Source organism: Synchiropus splendidus, chromosome 4, assembly GCF_027744825.2.
Source record: "Synchiropus splendidus isolate RoL2022-P1 chromosome 4, RoL_Sspl_1.0, whole genome shotgun sequence".
NCBI lineage: Eukaryota > Metazoa > Chordata > Actinopteri > Syngnathiformes > Callionymidae > Synchiropus > Synchiropus splendidus.
Window position 1 is genome coordinate 318119 of NC_071337.1, and position 15902 is coordinate 334020.

Below are 15902 nucleotides of genomic sequence, written 5' to 3' on the forward strand. Positions count from 1 at the left end.
CTGGACTCCTGGTTCATCTCCTGTCTTGTTTCCCATCAGGCTCTCGCCAAATTGAAGAAAATACCAGAAACAATAAATGCTATCATGGAGCGCCTGGAACCTGAGCTGAAGCAGATTGTTAAACGCTCCACGACTCAGATCGCAGACCATGCTTACCAGAGGGGAGAGAGTCTGGCTCAGGAGAGCCAGCCCAGGTACAGTCCAGGCTCCTGGAAGAAGGCCCTTTTTTATCTTCATTGTCTCGGAATATGCTTCTGTGATGAGAGATAAAGATGGAGAAAGGATTAGGTGGACTTACTTGTTCAGCAAACTCTAAGCTCAGAGAAGGTAAATGACGCGCTTCAGGAATAATTTGAACAGTGAATTCACACCCAAAAAGTGTTTTTTTATGAAATGTAAAAAGCACTTTTTCCAGTCCGAAATTGTGCTTGATAGAAATATTCTTTGGAAAATACACTTTTAGCAAGATGTGACAGCCAAAATTGAGAACAAATGGCAGCAACAAGAGTTTCCATGGAATCAGCAGGAGTAGTCACACACTTTTCTGGTTTTAAATTAAGACTCAGAGTGGCCCAAAACATCCTCATTTATAGTTGAGTTGCAAGTACACATTTCTTGGCACATTAGCATTTTTTTCATGTCAGATGAGATTAAATGCAGTGCATTAGTTGTGGAACAAAAAAAATACCATTGAAATCATCCTGCTGTAAAACTGCCATCTCCTTTACTTCCCTCCTCTTTTCACAGCCAAACTTTAAGCAAAAAAATAGGAATCAACCCGAGCCCTTGCCCCAAATGGCAAATATGAACAACAATTGTTAACTTGAATCCACTCAACATGGCAACACACGAGGCTCAGTAACACTGCACACACACACACACACACACAGACACACAGACAGACACACAGAGACACACACAGACCCACCCACACAGACAGACACACACACAGACACACACACACACACAGAGTGTTCAAAAACACACCCTACCCGTGATCACAACTATAGAGAGCCTAAGCCTCTATTCCCCCGAGGTCGGTCCATGGGACCTACTGTAAGGTCGGAAAAAAATGAAGGGAAGTCTATGGGGAGATCAAAGTCATTTTCTGGCCCACTTTGCCTCATGCCCTGGATCACACATATGCTGTGCCTTCGTTTAAATAATCACTGATGATGCGAGCTTCGAGGACGTTTGTTGTGCATTTTATGGCTTATTGGCTTTTGAAAATATGAATTAGTGTGCGTGTGCGTGCGTGTGTGTGTGTTGCATGACGTCACAGCAGAGTCCGACTGCTCTGGTGCGAAAGGTACTAAACTATCAAAGGTAGAAGCCAGCAAACATTAGCTGACATGGCTTCACCCGCCAGCCTGAGACGAGCATTCTAGTTCACTAGTCCACTACATATCACACAAAACCTGGGCACCTGTTTGTTAATGGTGAATAAGTGATATAATGAATAAATGAATATAAGTAAGGCTCCACCCCTAATGATCACCCAACACACCCATGTTTCTCCCCCAACAGTCTGGGAAACGCTGTTCCTTGCCACTTCTGACCTGGAGATAAACAGTACATTGCCCTTTGGTGATGTTGCATTATTTATTTCTATCTTGCTAATCTGATCGTGCTGGCTCCATTTGTATTAACTGCAGACACACCTATTGTATATGTGGCTTTATGCAAAACACTGAGGTAACGTGCAGCACCAGTGTTCTGGTCACCAGCTTCTTCTCACTCCTTAACATGTGACAACAATTCTGCCTGATTCACTTTTGAAACAGTGGCAGGATTAAATGTGTCTGTAATGCAACTCAGCATCGCAGACGCAGTCCAACCAGGAGAAACAATTCAGCACCAAGTGTTGAGCTCTGCTCCATTTTCACCGCAGTCACGTTTCCTCCTGCAGCCACACACGCATATAGTGAGCGGGCTGGAGACGCGCAGGTCTCAGGCCACTGATCCTGAACTATTTAAGAGCAACGTCGACTCTGTCAGGGAGGTTTTCTCCGGCCGGCTCTGCCTCGATAAATCTTCTCTGGTCTATTTTTCACTGCAGCTTGATTGTTCTACGTTGGTTTGTGTTTCACTGAGGCCACACTGTAGATGAGCAAACATAACTTGTGTGTTCCTGTGTTCTGATGCATGCGCTAACACGCTCTGTTGTGCTGTTGTTAAATGCTAAGGCCATGCTGGGCATTGTCTTATTCAGCCCTATGGCATGTATTTTTCAGCGCAGGGGAGCGGTCCCAGAATGTACTCCACATGCCAGACTGTTGTGATGTTTAGATCTCAGTGAGAGCAATTAATGTAAGCACCCGTACGTAGAAACAGTGACGTAAGTGAGGACCGACGCCCAGTGATGCAGCGATGACAACACCAACAAAACTCAACCTGGGTCTGTCTCTTGTCTTGACACTTGGTCTTTGCTCCTTTTCGCTATGTTGTGTTTTTAATTTGGGTTTTATGAGTCCTAATGGAAAAATGGTTATTTGACTAGTCATTTTCCTGTGGTTCCAGGCACCAACAATATAGAATAGTGAAATCAGTGAATGAGTGAAATAAAACACGAGAAATAAGGAAGCTAAAGTGACCATTTAAAAGTGAAGGTGCCACGAATCAAGAAGTACAATTTCATGGGACCGAGACCACTGCCAGCCGAGTGTTGCGTCAGAGCAGATTAGCAACCATGGAGTGACCGTGTCAGTTTCACGTGGAAGTGGAAGGCCTTCTCTGATGCAGAACTTGGGCAAGGACAAGAGACTCTGTCTTTGTATGGACATCATCGAAAGCAGGGGTGTCCAAACCGGTCCTCAACGGGCCGAGGTGGTGCAGGTATTTCTTCCCATGGTTCCTCCCCAGTCAGCACACACGGCTTTGGTCCGGTCATCGGTTGTCTGAAAACTGAATCAGTCCTCCTGGGCAGGGTGTGAGGTTGCTTCATTTAAGTCCTCTGTCTCTCCTCTGGACATTGTTGTCCTCAAATGAGTGTTGTTTGTCCCGTTGGTCCTGACCAGGTTTGACCAGTGGAATTTGATCTCTGGTGTTTTTAGAGCGTCCGTCTAGTTTTCCAATGTAAAGGTCCTGGCTTTCTTGGCTGCAGCGGTCCACTCGCCCTATTTAGACCTCCTTGTTGCCTGCTGACCCGGATAGCTTGCTCCCAAACAAGGCGTCGACAGTTCGGTGGTCGTTTCTTATTTTGCTGCTGTCAGCGAGTCAAGTCAAGAACTGAAGGGAACGCCGTCTTCTCCGAGTGGATATTTGATTTTAGCCGCTTGACTTCACACCTCCGGAGCAATTCCGCCCTGTGACATAACCCTGCTGATATGTGGAATGGAACAGGCTTCTTTCTGAACAGCTGGAGCATCAGAGCTGCAGTAGATGGACTGCACCAGGAGATTGCATTTGTGGGGATGCATGGCTGCTTATGACTTGAGCAATCCAGTGATGAACCGGGAGAGCATCTTTTCTGCCAATGGAATGGGAAAACTTGGGAACAGTAGAAAACAGTCGAAAAATGAAGAGCAGGTATTGGTCCTGATGTCCAGCGCGGGTGAGCTCCTGATCTTGACTTGGTTGGGCACTGTTACTTCGACATGTTTACTCCCAGTTGCCTTTTCAGGCCGCTCATCAGCTGCAGATGTCAGCTTCGATCCTGAGGGGAAATGGGACCGTATAGAGCAGACTATAGATTAGTCTGACCTCCGCTGGGAGATAATGAGGAGGCTGCCTTTGCTGCCTTTGAACACGATATGTGTATTTGTGTAGTGCGTCCATGTGGAAGAAGGTTGCAGAATTACTCTGTTAGGTCGGGACTACCACAGAAGACACATTCAGTGACACTCATGAAGACCACTTTTGGCTTATGAAGAGCTCCAGAATAAACGAGGGCCAATGGTTTAGCCCTGGTGGCTGGTGAGCCACTGTGCTTCACTTCAGTCGCCATCCATCACCCTGCTCCCGCGTACTTCACTAACAATGCCATGTGCTTCCATCATGTTTTGGGTCCTTTTTTTATGCCTCGAGACCAGTCTTGCTCTCAAGAACACATCTCTTGGTCTCACTGCATTTTTCACTCCCACTTTTCATGGACTTGCCATGGTCTCGGCCATGCTGGACGTTTTCACTTGATACTTCTTTTTTTTACATGACAAATCTGTTGACCAATCAAGCCTTTTGGTTTGAAAAACTTCCATCCCAACTCGCATGCTAACAACATGCATGTGCTCTCTTTAATGAACCTTATTTACGTCATGAATACAAGGGGTTTGTAGAGCTGTAAATGCTACAGCAATGTAATTGATATATACCTTTGTTTTGCACTGTGTGCACCTCACCAGTCATGAACCATTTCAGAGAAGAAAAAAGACCCTGTCCTATTGGAGAGTTTTCCTCACCAACAGTGAGAAGTAAATGTGTTTTTAAATCTGACAAATGGATGAAGACCATCATTTCCAGACTATAACCTGCTACTTTTTCTTGCGGGCTGAACCCCTTGAGAGACGCAGCAAGTGCATGTATTTTTATGGGCAAACAAGTGTCAAAATATTGAGCCTGGTCACAGCAAAGCGATGACATCACAGGTGTGTTACTGAGCGCTCCAAATGTGGTGCGTTCACCCATATGTCCACAGCCCCGCCCACTTGGAGGAGCAGACACGAGAAGCAGCAGCTGAGAGCGGCTGTGGTGGCGGAGCTTGGGACACATTTGGAGCTGTTTAATGTCAATAACAGATGTGTGGAGGTGATGATTCCAGTTTAGAACATTGCCCAGTTTCTTTCACGAGTCCGTCTCCATGCTGGAACCTGTTTCCCAAACAAATGTAAGCCGCTGCAGCACCACTGCACCCACGACTAATATTCTGGAGCGCTCCATGCTCTGGCTTGGTCTTCACTCTTGGGTTCGGTGGCGTTTCCTCTTACGGCTACAACATGCTATCCTAACCAGGTCTTGATACCACGCCGCTAAGAACACGCGGCTCAGGTGCTCAGTTGGCACATTATTCCACATGAATAAATAAATCAACGATATGTCACCATGATAAAGCTCGGAGTCAGAACCTGGAGTGAGGATGACTCCTGTTCCTCTCAGGCTTTTCCTCCTGGCAGGCAGTTGAGTGCCAGTCTACCCTCTGAGTGCACTTGTAGCTTTCACTATGCATCTTCTGTCTTGTCAGCTCAGTCGTGGGGCGATATCACTTCGCTCGTCTTGAACATCTTCCATTCACCGGGCGTAGCTCTCCATGATTTGTTCCTGCTTTGCTCCTCATGCATTGCATCGCATACTTGCAGGTCCTCCCGACTGGGCTGACACAGGGCCCACCAAAATGCCCTCCCTCTTTCACTTTACACCACACGAAACATCACTTACGCCTCACAAGCCTGACTCTTGTTTGCCTGTTTGGAAACACTTACTAGTTTCATAAAAGACCAACCTTCCTTTGAGGTGAACCAGGGGGGCAGCAGGTACCTGCACAGATGTGAGAGCTTCATCTGAGAACAGGTGGAGCAGGTTGGTGCGGTTGCATTACTCTGGATCAACATCTGTGTCTGCCATGAAAAGCAGAGCACTTATATGAAACTCTCAGTTTACTTTCCTCTTTGTTCAGAACCACTTTAGTCTAATGCAATTTGCTTGCTTTTTATTGTCAAGGTCGCCAACATCCTGTCTGTTCTCCGAGCAGCCCTTTGTTCCATGGTGATGGGTTTTAGATTTCATGCCTTGAAAAATCGTTTTTTTCCGTTTTACCTCCAGAATCAAGAGTGGCTGTCTTCATGGCGTTATTTTGGGATCAGCATACATGCACGATGAGCTCCTTGAAATAACGTGCTGTGGATGGAAGTCATCGTGAGTTACACCCCAGTGAGGGGAAGATGTTTGGCTCCGCTGACATGAGAGGAGATGCACTGTGAAAGCACTCAGCCGTATTACCGCGTCCTTACCTAATGTTTGGATGTGCTGCTCCGTTCGTGGTCAGAAGTGAGGTGGGGAGATTCAGGTCCAGACAATGGTAATAATTCATGTCGAATAAGAAAAAAAAAATTCCCAAAGCTCTGTGAAATTGATGTGCTCATGATTCAGACTGTTGCGATGAAGTAGAAGTCACTTTAACATAAATGAAATAATAGCTCGCCACGGCCCTCCCTGTTGTGTAGACATGTGTCTTTGGTCCAGTCAGCATTCATTTCACATCTCTTTGTGCCCCCCGATGTGATGCTCATTCTGCTCTCTGGCTCCCTCCTCAGGTTGCTCCTGGAACTGCTGGAGCTGTTGTTCGACAAGTTCAAGGCTGTAGCTCAGGCCCACGGCGTGGTTCTGGCTCACCTGCAGCAGATTGCGGGCCAGTGTCCGGGCAGCGCCCACGAGGAGGGCATCAAGTTGTACGAGCAGGCGGACGTCTCTGCCAAGATCCAGACAGTTCTGCAGGTCAGTCAGTGGGATCGGATTCACATGTGATCACAGCCCTAAAAACAGTCAAGTCTTTGGTTAAATGAAGGATTTGTTTGTCTTCACTTCTGCAACAAGTTTGTCCAGACAAAAGACACAGACGTCACCTGAAGCAGTGTTAACATGAGGATGATCAGCACAGCCGTCTCTGTGTGCGTGTCCGTGTTCCTTAAGAAAACTGAAGGGTTGCTTTCAGGGCCAGAACCCCCGCCGGGTGGACCAGCTCAGTCCATGTAAAACGGCTGTTTTCAGAGGAGAGGTCCTGCTTCAGGACGGTCCTGACTGCAGTCCAAGAAAACATCAAACCTGTGAGCGCTGCCAAAGAGCTGATGCTGTAACGTGGCCATCAATAGTGAGATGAAATGCTCCGCTCACTTTCTACTGTGGCATCACAGGAATTGTTTTTTGTTTTGGAGCATTTTATTTATTTTTTGTATTTTATTATTATTAATAAGAATAATAATAATCTATTTTTTATTGATTGCAATTTAAATACATTATTGACTTTGGTTTTTTTTTTAAGAATTTACATTTATTTCTTTTTTTACTCTTATTTTCGTGTCGGCACTTTTGTTTTCACATATTTGAGATTTGTTGACACTATTTAACTATATTTTACAATGACATTTTTTAATGATTTTTTTTAACATTCTCATTTATTTTGTTAATTTCCTGTCCTATATATTTTATTCCCATCATGTCAAGGACCCCATTTTAAAATATTTTCATAGTTGTCATGGCGCATTTTTGATGTGACATCTGCCTTATAATTTCTGAAAGTAATACACAACACTTTTTGATTGAGCTATGAAGCTGTTTTTGTGATTCATTTGTCGTGCTTGGAATGTGTTCTGGCTTTTGTGAGACATTGAAATGCAGGGCTGGATGCAGCCAGTGAAATTATCCCTGCCTGTCTGTGGTCTCTCACCTATTACCGTTCCAATCTTTGACATGTTCAGAAACCTCTCGGTAGGTGTTATTTCACCCCCCACCCTTTTCTTGGAGAAGGAGAGAAACCACATTGACCTTTCCACATGACATGGCAGCCGACAGATGCTGGAGCTGACAGAAACATCGGCTGCAGCCTGCTCCGTGTCCTCAGTCGTGTGCCTGCAGGTTTGGAAGGTGCTGCCAGACCCCTCTCTGAAATTGGACTTGTGCTCCTCCTCCCATTTCGCTGCTGGGTTGAAGTCTTGCTCATTATTGGCATTTGCCAAAGTATTTTATATGTCTTGGATATTTATTACCATTTTCTCAGACTTTTTTAGGTTTAGGACCAGCGGGTGTGTACGTGAGAGAGGTGTGGTTTGGAACTGTGTTGTGGGCTTTTAGCTCACTGAAAAGTTTATTTACAACACAGTGTCCAGCTCTGGCCGTCTGTCTTTTAAACTTGTTGGTTAAACTTTGATCGTGTTCTGCATGTGCTGTGAAATTTACCAGTCCCTACCTCGAGGATCTTGAAAAACAATGCCTGATTTTGCAGTAAAGGTGGCATCGCCCTGTGTAGTGTTCGGGTGTTTGTGTAGGTAGTGTTTTTTGGAGGTACCGAGCCTTTAGGAGTGCATCCAGCCTGTCTCAGTATGGTCCATCGCTGCCGCCGCCACCTTCTTTTTTGTGTTGCATTGTTGTATCCTTCTCTCGCAGCTTTGCATCCATGGTGAATCTGAACAAGGACTGGCCTACTGTAGACATGTGGGTTGGTGTCGGAGAGTCCAGGGGTTATGCTTTGGTTAGGGCCACTGACATGGTGAGTAAAGTTTGGAATTCACATGATTCCAGGCTCCTTATTGTTCTTCCAATAATGGAGCAATTCTCTGATGATTAGCTCCCAACAGAGCGTCATTTCACAGGTATTTAGCTGTGATTTGCTCTTTCTCGGCACATCCATCACCCCTTGACCTTGTCAGCATGAGGTGTGGAGGTGAGGCCTGATAATGAGCACTTCCTGCGGGGACTGGTGGCCGGCTGATCCGGGGCCAGTCTGCTGTCTGCCGTGAGAGTGGAGTGGTGTCCACACTTCACATCAGTCTGCTCCATGCTTGAGCCTGTCCCTGCCTTTTCAGCCGCATCTCAAAGATATATCTCCGAGGCTTTAGCTTGTCTTTTCTTCATGAATGGCTCTTTACTGGGGCGGACTGTCAGGAGTCATTGTGTTTGCTGTGCGTTTAAAGTCGGACACCCGAGGCTTGTCATGATTTTTCCCAGTCGTCTAAAAATCCATATGCGGTTAAAACAAACAGACTTTCTCCCATCACCCGTGAACAGAAGACAAATGTATGTGCCTTTCTGGAGACAATGATCTCTTTTAATTAGATGTGAAGCGACCCTGCCCCCCCGTGCCCCCTTTTTTTAATCAAAGTGTCACGTGTATCCAGTTCTGCGGCTCCATCAGCGTCAGGCGCCTGTGTTTACAGAAATCATTTCTGATGTCGTGGAGAGTCAGCACGGTAAACACCGCTCCTTCATTGATTTGCTCAGGACGGTGTATGTGCAGGGACTCACATCCTCCTCCGGAAACACAAGCGCTGTGTTGAACATGCGTATATGCATGTGGACCACGGCCTGTGTCTCCAACTCCTCCTCCTGCCTCCTCAAACGACTGCTCGTGCTCCCATTGCTGCCAATGTTACCTCTCCAGATGCTGCTGCTGCTGCTGCTGTTAGTACTGTGATACAATTGCTACTGTTATCTCCACTGCTACTATCACAACAATGACTATTTCTACTACTTGACAGTAGTGGTGAAGACCATCTGTTCTCATAATCTGTAATGACGATGCTGTTCTGAGTGACTTTCGCTGGCCTTTCCTGGGTAACATTTACTCAGCCTGAACATGTACTTTAGAATGATTGATCACAGGCGAATATGCGACTGATATGCGTACAAAATAGTATTGATGGTAATACATGGTCCCTAGTCTAAATGTAACCACACTGTTGCTACTGAGACTACTACTGTAACTGATACTAATACAGCTGTTATTACCGCTTCATTATTGCTGCCCCTACTGCCACTGCAAAGATTAACTCTAATATCACGTACAGTCATGCTGCTGCTGCCACACCCTCTATTACAACTACCAGTAGTAGTACTACTAGTTGTACGCATAATACTATGACCACGAGTCCTGCAACTGCTGCTTTCACCACTAATACTGATGCTAAAACTATTACTACCAATGTCACGACTGCCGCATTTACCAATGCTCCGACTTCCATTGCCACTACTACTACTACTCCTACAACTGTGTGGTTGTTATTTATGTAGTGACAAACTACTACATTGCACCCAACCAAAAAGGAATTCAAGCTCAAATGGAATATAAAATCAGTGTATGCTGTGCTCATTGGGACACACTGGTGAACCTGCTCCTGTGAGATGACTGGCTGCCACTAGGTCATCCCAGTGCTCTGTGATGGTTCTGATATCATGAACTGTGGAAAGTGACTGGAGGGGTACCGTGCTGAGTGGTAGGAGTATTCAGGGCCAGCACATTCCTGCCTCTGCGATCTGGAGGTGTGAAGTCTCCTTGCTTTGCTCTGCACCTGCTCAGAGTGCTGGTGTCTTGGAGGTCAGTCCAGGTGAACGAGCGTGAGTGTTGCCAAGGTTAGAGGAGTGAATGCTTCCATTGGAGTGAAGAGCTCAGCTCATTCAAATCAGTTCATCTGCCAAGTCAAGCAAGGAAAACAGGATTGGAACTGATGGTGCCATCAGACATGTTTGTGGTGGGTCCATTTTTGAAGGCCAACCCATGATCTGAGCCCTTCCGTCTCCTCCTCCTTCCACCTTTCTCCATCCCTTCCTCCCTCCTCTTGTGTCTAATTTCCCCCCGAAGTTCACTCTGGGCTAATGCAATGAAAGCAGGGCTGGAGTCCTTCATCAGGCCCACATGTCATTCAGTCCCCTCGTGTGAAATAAGTGGCAGTTGACTGTGTCAGTGATGGGCTTCACGGCAGTGGTGCCCACTGCCACGATGGCTCTCTGCTGGATCTGAGGGCAAAGTCATGACAGTAGCGTGCCAGCCATTTCTAGTCTTCTTCATAGTGTTTTACGCCTGTCAAATTGTGCTTCTCCGCACTCTGTTGTTGTTGCTTAATTACTCATTAATCCTATTATTTTCCCCACCTCCTTGTTATGATTGTGACACTCGCTTTCGGTCCAGTTGATGAACTGGTGGTGATGATGCAACTGACTGTTGTTGTTGTCGTCGTCGTTGTTATTCCAAGCCGTTGTTTGTAGTTGTCTAATTCCACTCTTCCTTTTCTGATTTGAATGACGGTGGTTTTTTTCTGTCGACCTTATGATGAAAGATGTGATGTGGTCATGGAGCCTTCGGGTGATTTTGAGATGTTGCGGCATGGTTACACTTCAGATCAGGGGCCATATACTACTGTAAATAAAGATGAAGACTGCCTTGCTCACATTTGTGAGTGGTGAAAGTTCGGGCTGCAACTTGTTGTCAAGCTCAGATCAAGCGTCAACACTGGCTGGTGACAGGAAGAGCGACATTGCCGACACAAGCGAGCAAAATGGCTTTGCTTCCAGGGCTGGCTCCACGTGCCGTGGTAATTATATCATTATGGTGGAGATGGATATCCATCTGCTCCACCATTACTCCTGTCCCATTTTGGCCTGACCCACATAGGCTCTCTGATTTAGACACGCAGGCTGAATAGCTGTGCTAAATAATGCAACTATTGGATAAGGAGAGGCATTTATAGAACATAAGTATTCACATGGAGCCAGAGCTGAAGCTGAGGGAGGAAATGGCCGCAGTGAACGACCAGTGAAATGTAAAAATAATCGAGCAGAAATGAGCGATGAAGTACGAGGAGATCATGAAAAATGAGCTCCAATGAAGGAAACAGAAGAATGTGCAGATGTAGTGACGTAGGAGAGAAAGTTAACTTTCTCTGTCGCACCACATCCTGATCGGCTCTTCCTATTGTTAGAAGATGATAAGATTTTTATGAAGCGTGATGTGGCATTGATGGATGTGACCATGGATCATGCAGACAGAATGAGGAAATGGAGGAGTATAGCTTCTCTGGAAGCCATCAGACAGCAGCAGGACCTAATGTATCAGTCGATATCTACCTATGTTTGTGTGATGTATGGTGTCGTATCAGGAGCATTTTGTGCAATAAAGATGTTGGTTTTGAGAGCAGAGTCAAAGTCTTTAAAGAGTCCCTCATGATGTTGCAGTACCTATAGGGAGGGTTATTAGAATATTCTGTGCCCCAAATGTTATTCTGTGTCACTGCTTATTTCATCTCAATCATATACATTTGTGTACAAGGCATCACTCTTTCAAAAGGATGAGACGGTTTCATTTTGAGAAGAGATGTCTTGAAGTAGAGGAGCATGGAAAGTGAGTATGTGTTATTGAAGGACACATCGTTGTGTTTGTGTTCCACTTAGGTCCTGCTCATGGAATACCTGGACGTGAAGAACAGCCGCAGTACCACCGAACAGTCGGCCCAGCTGTCCTATGCTAGCACTGGCAGCGAGTTCGCTGCCTTCTTCGCCAAGAAAAGACCGCAGCGTGCGAGGCAGTCGCTCTTCAAGTAAGGACCTCTCTGGAGAGGATATTCATGTATCTGCCTTCCATTCTTCTCTCACAAATCAGCACACGCTATTGACTAAACTGAAGCTGCTGCGAGGGCCGGCGAGCCATTTCTCCCCCGATTCACGATTAAGGTTGCTCATTCCACTGTAGCTCCACAGTCCGTCTGCTTGTGACGTGTGTGCTGCTCAGGCTCCCCCTGCAGAATGGTAGGCCAGCTCTCCATCTGAATCTTTCAACTATTTTGGAACCAGACTCCTTTCTTGTGATACCGTTGGACACTGTTTTCCCTTTGGTTTCCCTTGATATACAGTACTCAAATAGACATGAACGTCATGCTTCAGTAAATCAGGGGTGGGCAGAACAGAGAGTCCTGAAGTTTCCCTTAAATGTTTTCACGATAGCATTGTAAAACACGGAGACAATAAGAATATGTGACCTGTTCAAAGTTTGTGCTTTGATGATATATGGTTTTGTTTTATTTGAAGATTCTCAATATTGACTGAAGAAATGTGGGATGTATTGAATGCCTTGGTTTCAGTGGGACAGGGTTGGAATGTTAAGACATGTCGATGACATATAAGTGCTTTCATATTTTTGTTTATCCAGTTGCCTTCTCTCAGGGACTAATGCACATTTTCATTGAACATTTCAGTGTAACTATGAGGAGAACTGGTGACGCCAAGGGCCCGCAGGCGTAAAAGCGAGAGCCAGCTAGTGATATTGACAGCTTTTCTCCATTGATGTCCATCATGCATGCGTTGCAGGTTTGAGTCATCGTCTCACGCCATCAGCATGAGCGCCTACCTCCGAGAACAGAGACGGGAACTCTACAGCAAGAGCGGGGAGCTGCAAGGTGAGCAGAGGGCTTGTGGAGGGAGGGTGAGATGTGGAGATGATGGCGATCCTGAGATGAAAATGATCCAGTCCTCAAGCGTCCCAGGATTTCCTGCTGAAGGACCCCGCACACCCTGTGTTCTGTCAGTCTTATTTTGGGGTTAATTGTGGCTGTGTGAGACGATGAGTGGGTGAGATGTCTGAGCGCGGCTGATGGAGGAGGTGTCCATGATGTGTTTGCAGTGCGATCTGCATCTGTTGCCCTTGTTAAGGGACAATTACTTGTTGGAGGAACGTAGGCAGCCCCTGACAACAGGGTTAAACAACTCGCGTGTTTGAACAGAGTAAATGTGTTGATCGTGACGTCTGATGATGAAGGTTTGTAAAGAAAAGATATTCTGAAATTGTTATGTTTAAAATCAAGCTGCAAAACAAGACAAAGGCTTGTAAATATGGAAAGCCCCACCGCCCGTCCTTGAGACCCTGACTGGCGGTGGAGCTTTCCAGGGGCAGAGGTGAACATGGAGGGAATGAGAGCGTGTGGGCGTGCAAAGTGTCAGCCGCTCAGCGGAACCGCAGGAACGCCTCAAGTGGACTGGAGTAAAGTCGGCAAAGAGGAGGCAGTAATGGTCAGACAGGTTAAGAGCGGGACTCGTTGTGTGTCTTTGGTGGAAGACAAGGTCATGTCTCAAGTGCAGTCAGGAAGGTGGTCAGCTCCAGCTGAAGACTGACGGAGAATGTGAAATGGAGAGGATAATGGAGTGGTGACTGAATGTGGTGAGGATATGGGAAGGGCACGCGCCAGGTCGAGAAGTAGCGTTTTGTCTGGAAAAGATGGTGAAGACTTTGCACAATACGCTTGCAGGGAGAATCCTTGAAAAGCTCCCTCTCTCTCTCTCTCTCTCTCTCTCTCTCTCTCTCTCTCTCTCTCTCTCTCTCTCTGTCTCTCTGTCTCTCTGTCTCTCGCTCTCTCTCTCTCTCTCTCTCTCTCTCTCTCTCTCTCTGTCTCTCTGTCTCTCTGTCTCTCTCTCTCTCTCTCTCGCTCTCTCGCACGCACGCACGCACGCACGCACGCACGCACGCACGCACGCACGCACGCACGCACGCACGCACGCACGCACGCACGCACACTGAAAGTGGCTCAGTGTGCAAGGCTCACTGTCAGACTCTGGAGAGTGTGAGCTCTTTTATTGCTCCGCCGTCTCTTGCTGCTTCTGTCCTTCTGACCTTGTGCTTTCAATCAGCAGTGCCATTTGTCTGCTCCTTTGTTGGTTTTTGAAACTGAAGGAGGACGGAGGTGAAGCTCAGTAATATCAATATGTGACGGTGTGTGTTCTCTTTGCCCTGGTGAACTCGGTGATATTTTAGACGCCGTGTTATTAGCTCTGGAGCTGATGAGAACTGCACCAGCCTTTCTAACCATTGGGACTGAGGATAAGTGACGTATCCAAAATTCCACCATGTGCTCTCATGTGTTTTCATTTGTCCAAGTCAGCGTTATTCCTCTGAGTATTTTTTTCCTCAGATGGGGAGGTGGCTTCACCAAGTCAAACCAATGCACACAAGCTTGTTAATAAAATAAATGAAAGACGAACAGAACACAGTACAAAAAGTTGATGTATGTCTGACATTATGAAGTGTTTCAGTTTTTCCTCATTTTTGCTCATTTGCTCCCGGGGACCTCAGTTGGCAGTGTTGCATGTCATTTTTAAGCGCCATCAACTTGAATCATGTCTTTACTCCCCTGATCCTGCAGTCTTTGCTCATTTAAGCTACAACTCAAATTCATTCAAACTGAGCTCAAGACACTTGATGTTTGCTTCATCAACGCTTGTCGAGCAGGCCCTCACATCCAAGCCAAAATTGCCAGGGCCACCTGCCCTGGGTGTGATCGAGGGTCATCCAGGTGTGTAGAACTGCAGTGGAGCTTGTTGGATGTTGGTCTTTTACTCCAGATCCAGCTGTGTTTTTGTCAGCTGCTTCTGAGCAGAAGTCTCCATATGACGCAGCCTCAAAATTCTACTGAGAGAAGGTGGTTTTTGGACCTTCTTATTGCACATGAACAGCTTTGTGTATTGATGAAAAGTAAATAATACACTTTATAACAGAGATATTTAGAGAATAATCCACATTCAGATCAGGAAATTTGGAAGATTCAATTCATCGTGATTTGTTTTTGGTGATGTGTGTTTTCGCCATCCATAATCCCATAGTTTTGCCCAATAGTTTGACGCGTGCCATATACGATTTTCATGCTTCATAGTTGAGAGATGTGCAGCACAGATCTGCTATCAAGCCGAAGACTTGTCGTAAACATGGAGGCCCTTTACTGGAAGCATCACTTCACTGGCAGGAGCAAAATAACCCTATTGGATTGACCTGACTGGGGTCTGGTGACTCAGTCATGTTAATGGCTGTGGTCCTGATACGGTATATTGTCTTCAAGGGGAACCTTCCTGAAATAACTGCAGGCTTTTGTCTTGGCTTCAGTGCTCTCCTCTCAAGACAGGAGAGGAATACAATCTGTATTTTTGACTGACTGAATGCCTCACAGCGTTTGATCGAAGATGAGATTTCTCTGGGCTTTCATTTCACCTGTCACAATGTGGGGCTGCAGTGGCGGCGGCGGCGGCGGCCACGGGCCCCGGCCGGGCGTTGAATGTCTGCACAGGGATTGAAGTGGTAAGAAATCATTTGGAGAATGAAATAAGTCCAGCGTGATGAAGGGAGCGGAGAGGTGGCTGGAGCAAAGGAGGGATGAGGAGGAGGGTTAAAAGTCATTGTTTTCATCAGGGTCTGGTGAGAAGGCTATTACAAGATTTCTGGAGGAAGAAATTAGAAAATTGTGTTTTGAAATGGTGTGGAAAGAAACACATCTTAAACCAAGGCTTTATTGGAGGAGAGTGAAATAAGAGCGATTTGGACGCAGAGATGCTCTTTCTCATGTGAGCCTCTTTGCTTTCCAGCTCTCTCAGTCGTCTTTTAGTCTTCGTGTGATTAACTCACAGGCCTGACAACACTGCGCAGAACTCTTTGATTGCTTTTCCAAAAC

General features: G+C 46.2%; 1 protein-coding gene across 2 annotated transcripts in view; it reads left to right on the plus strand.

Moving 5' to 3' along the window:
* exoc4 (exocyst complex component 4) overlaps positions 1-15902 on the plus strand; it is a 74060-nt gene that overhangs the window by 12714 nt on the left and 45444 nt on the right. The window contains exons 8-12 of one of the 2 annotated variants that reach the window (XM_053863701.1): positions 40-194; positions 5755-5847; positions 6246-6426; positions 11869-12014; positions 12781-12869. In XM_053863701.1, coding sequence (XP_053719676.1) covers positions 40-194; positions 5755-5847; positions 6246-6426; positions 11869-12014; positions 12781-12869 — 664 coding nt within the window. The remainder of the gene's footprint in view (positions 1-39; positions 195-5754; positions 5848-6245; positions 6427-11868; positions 12015-12780; positions 12870-15902) is intronic. The other variant, XM_053863702.1, reaches the window with a different exon arrangement.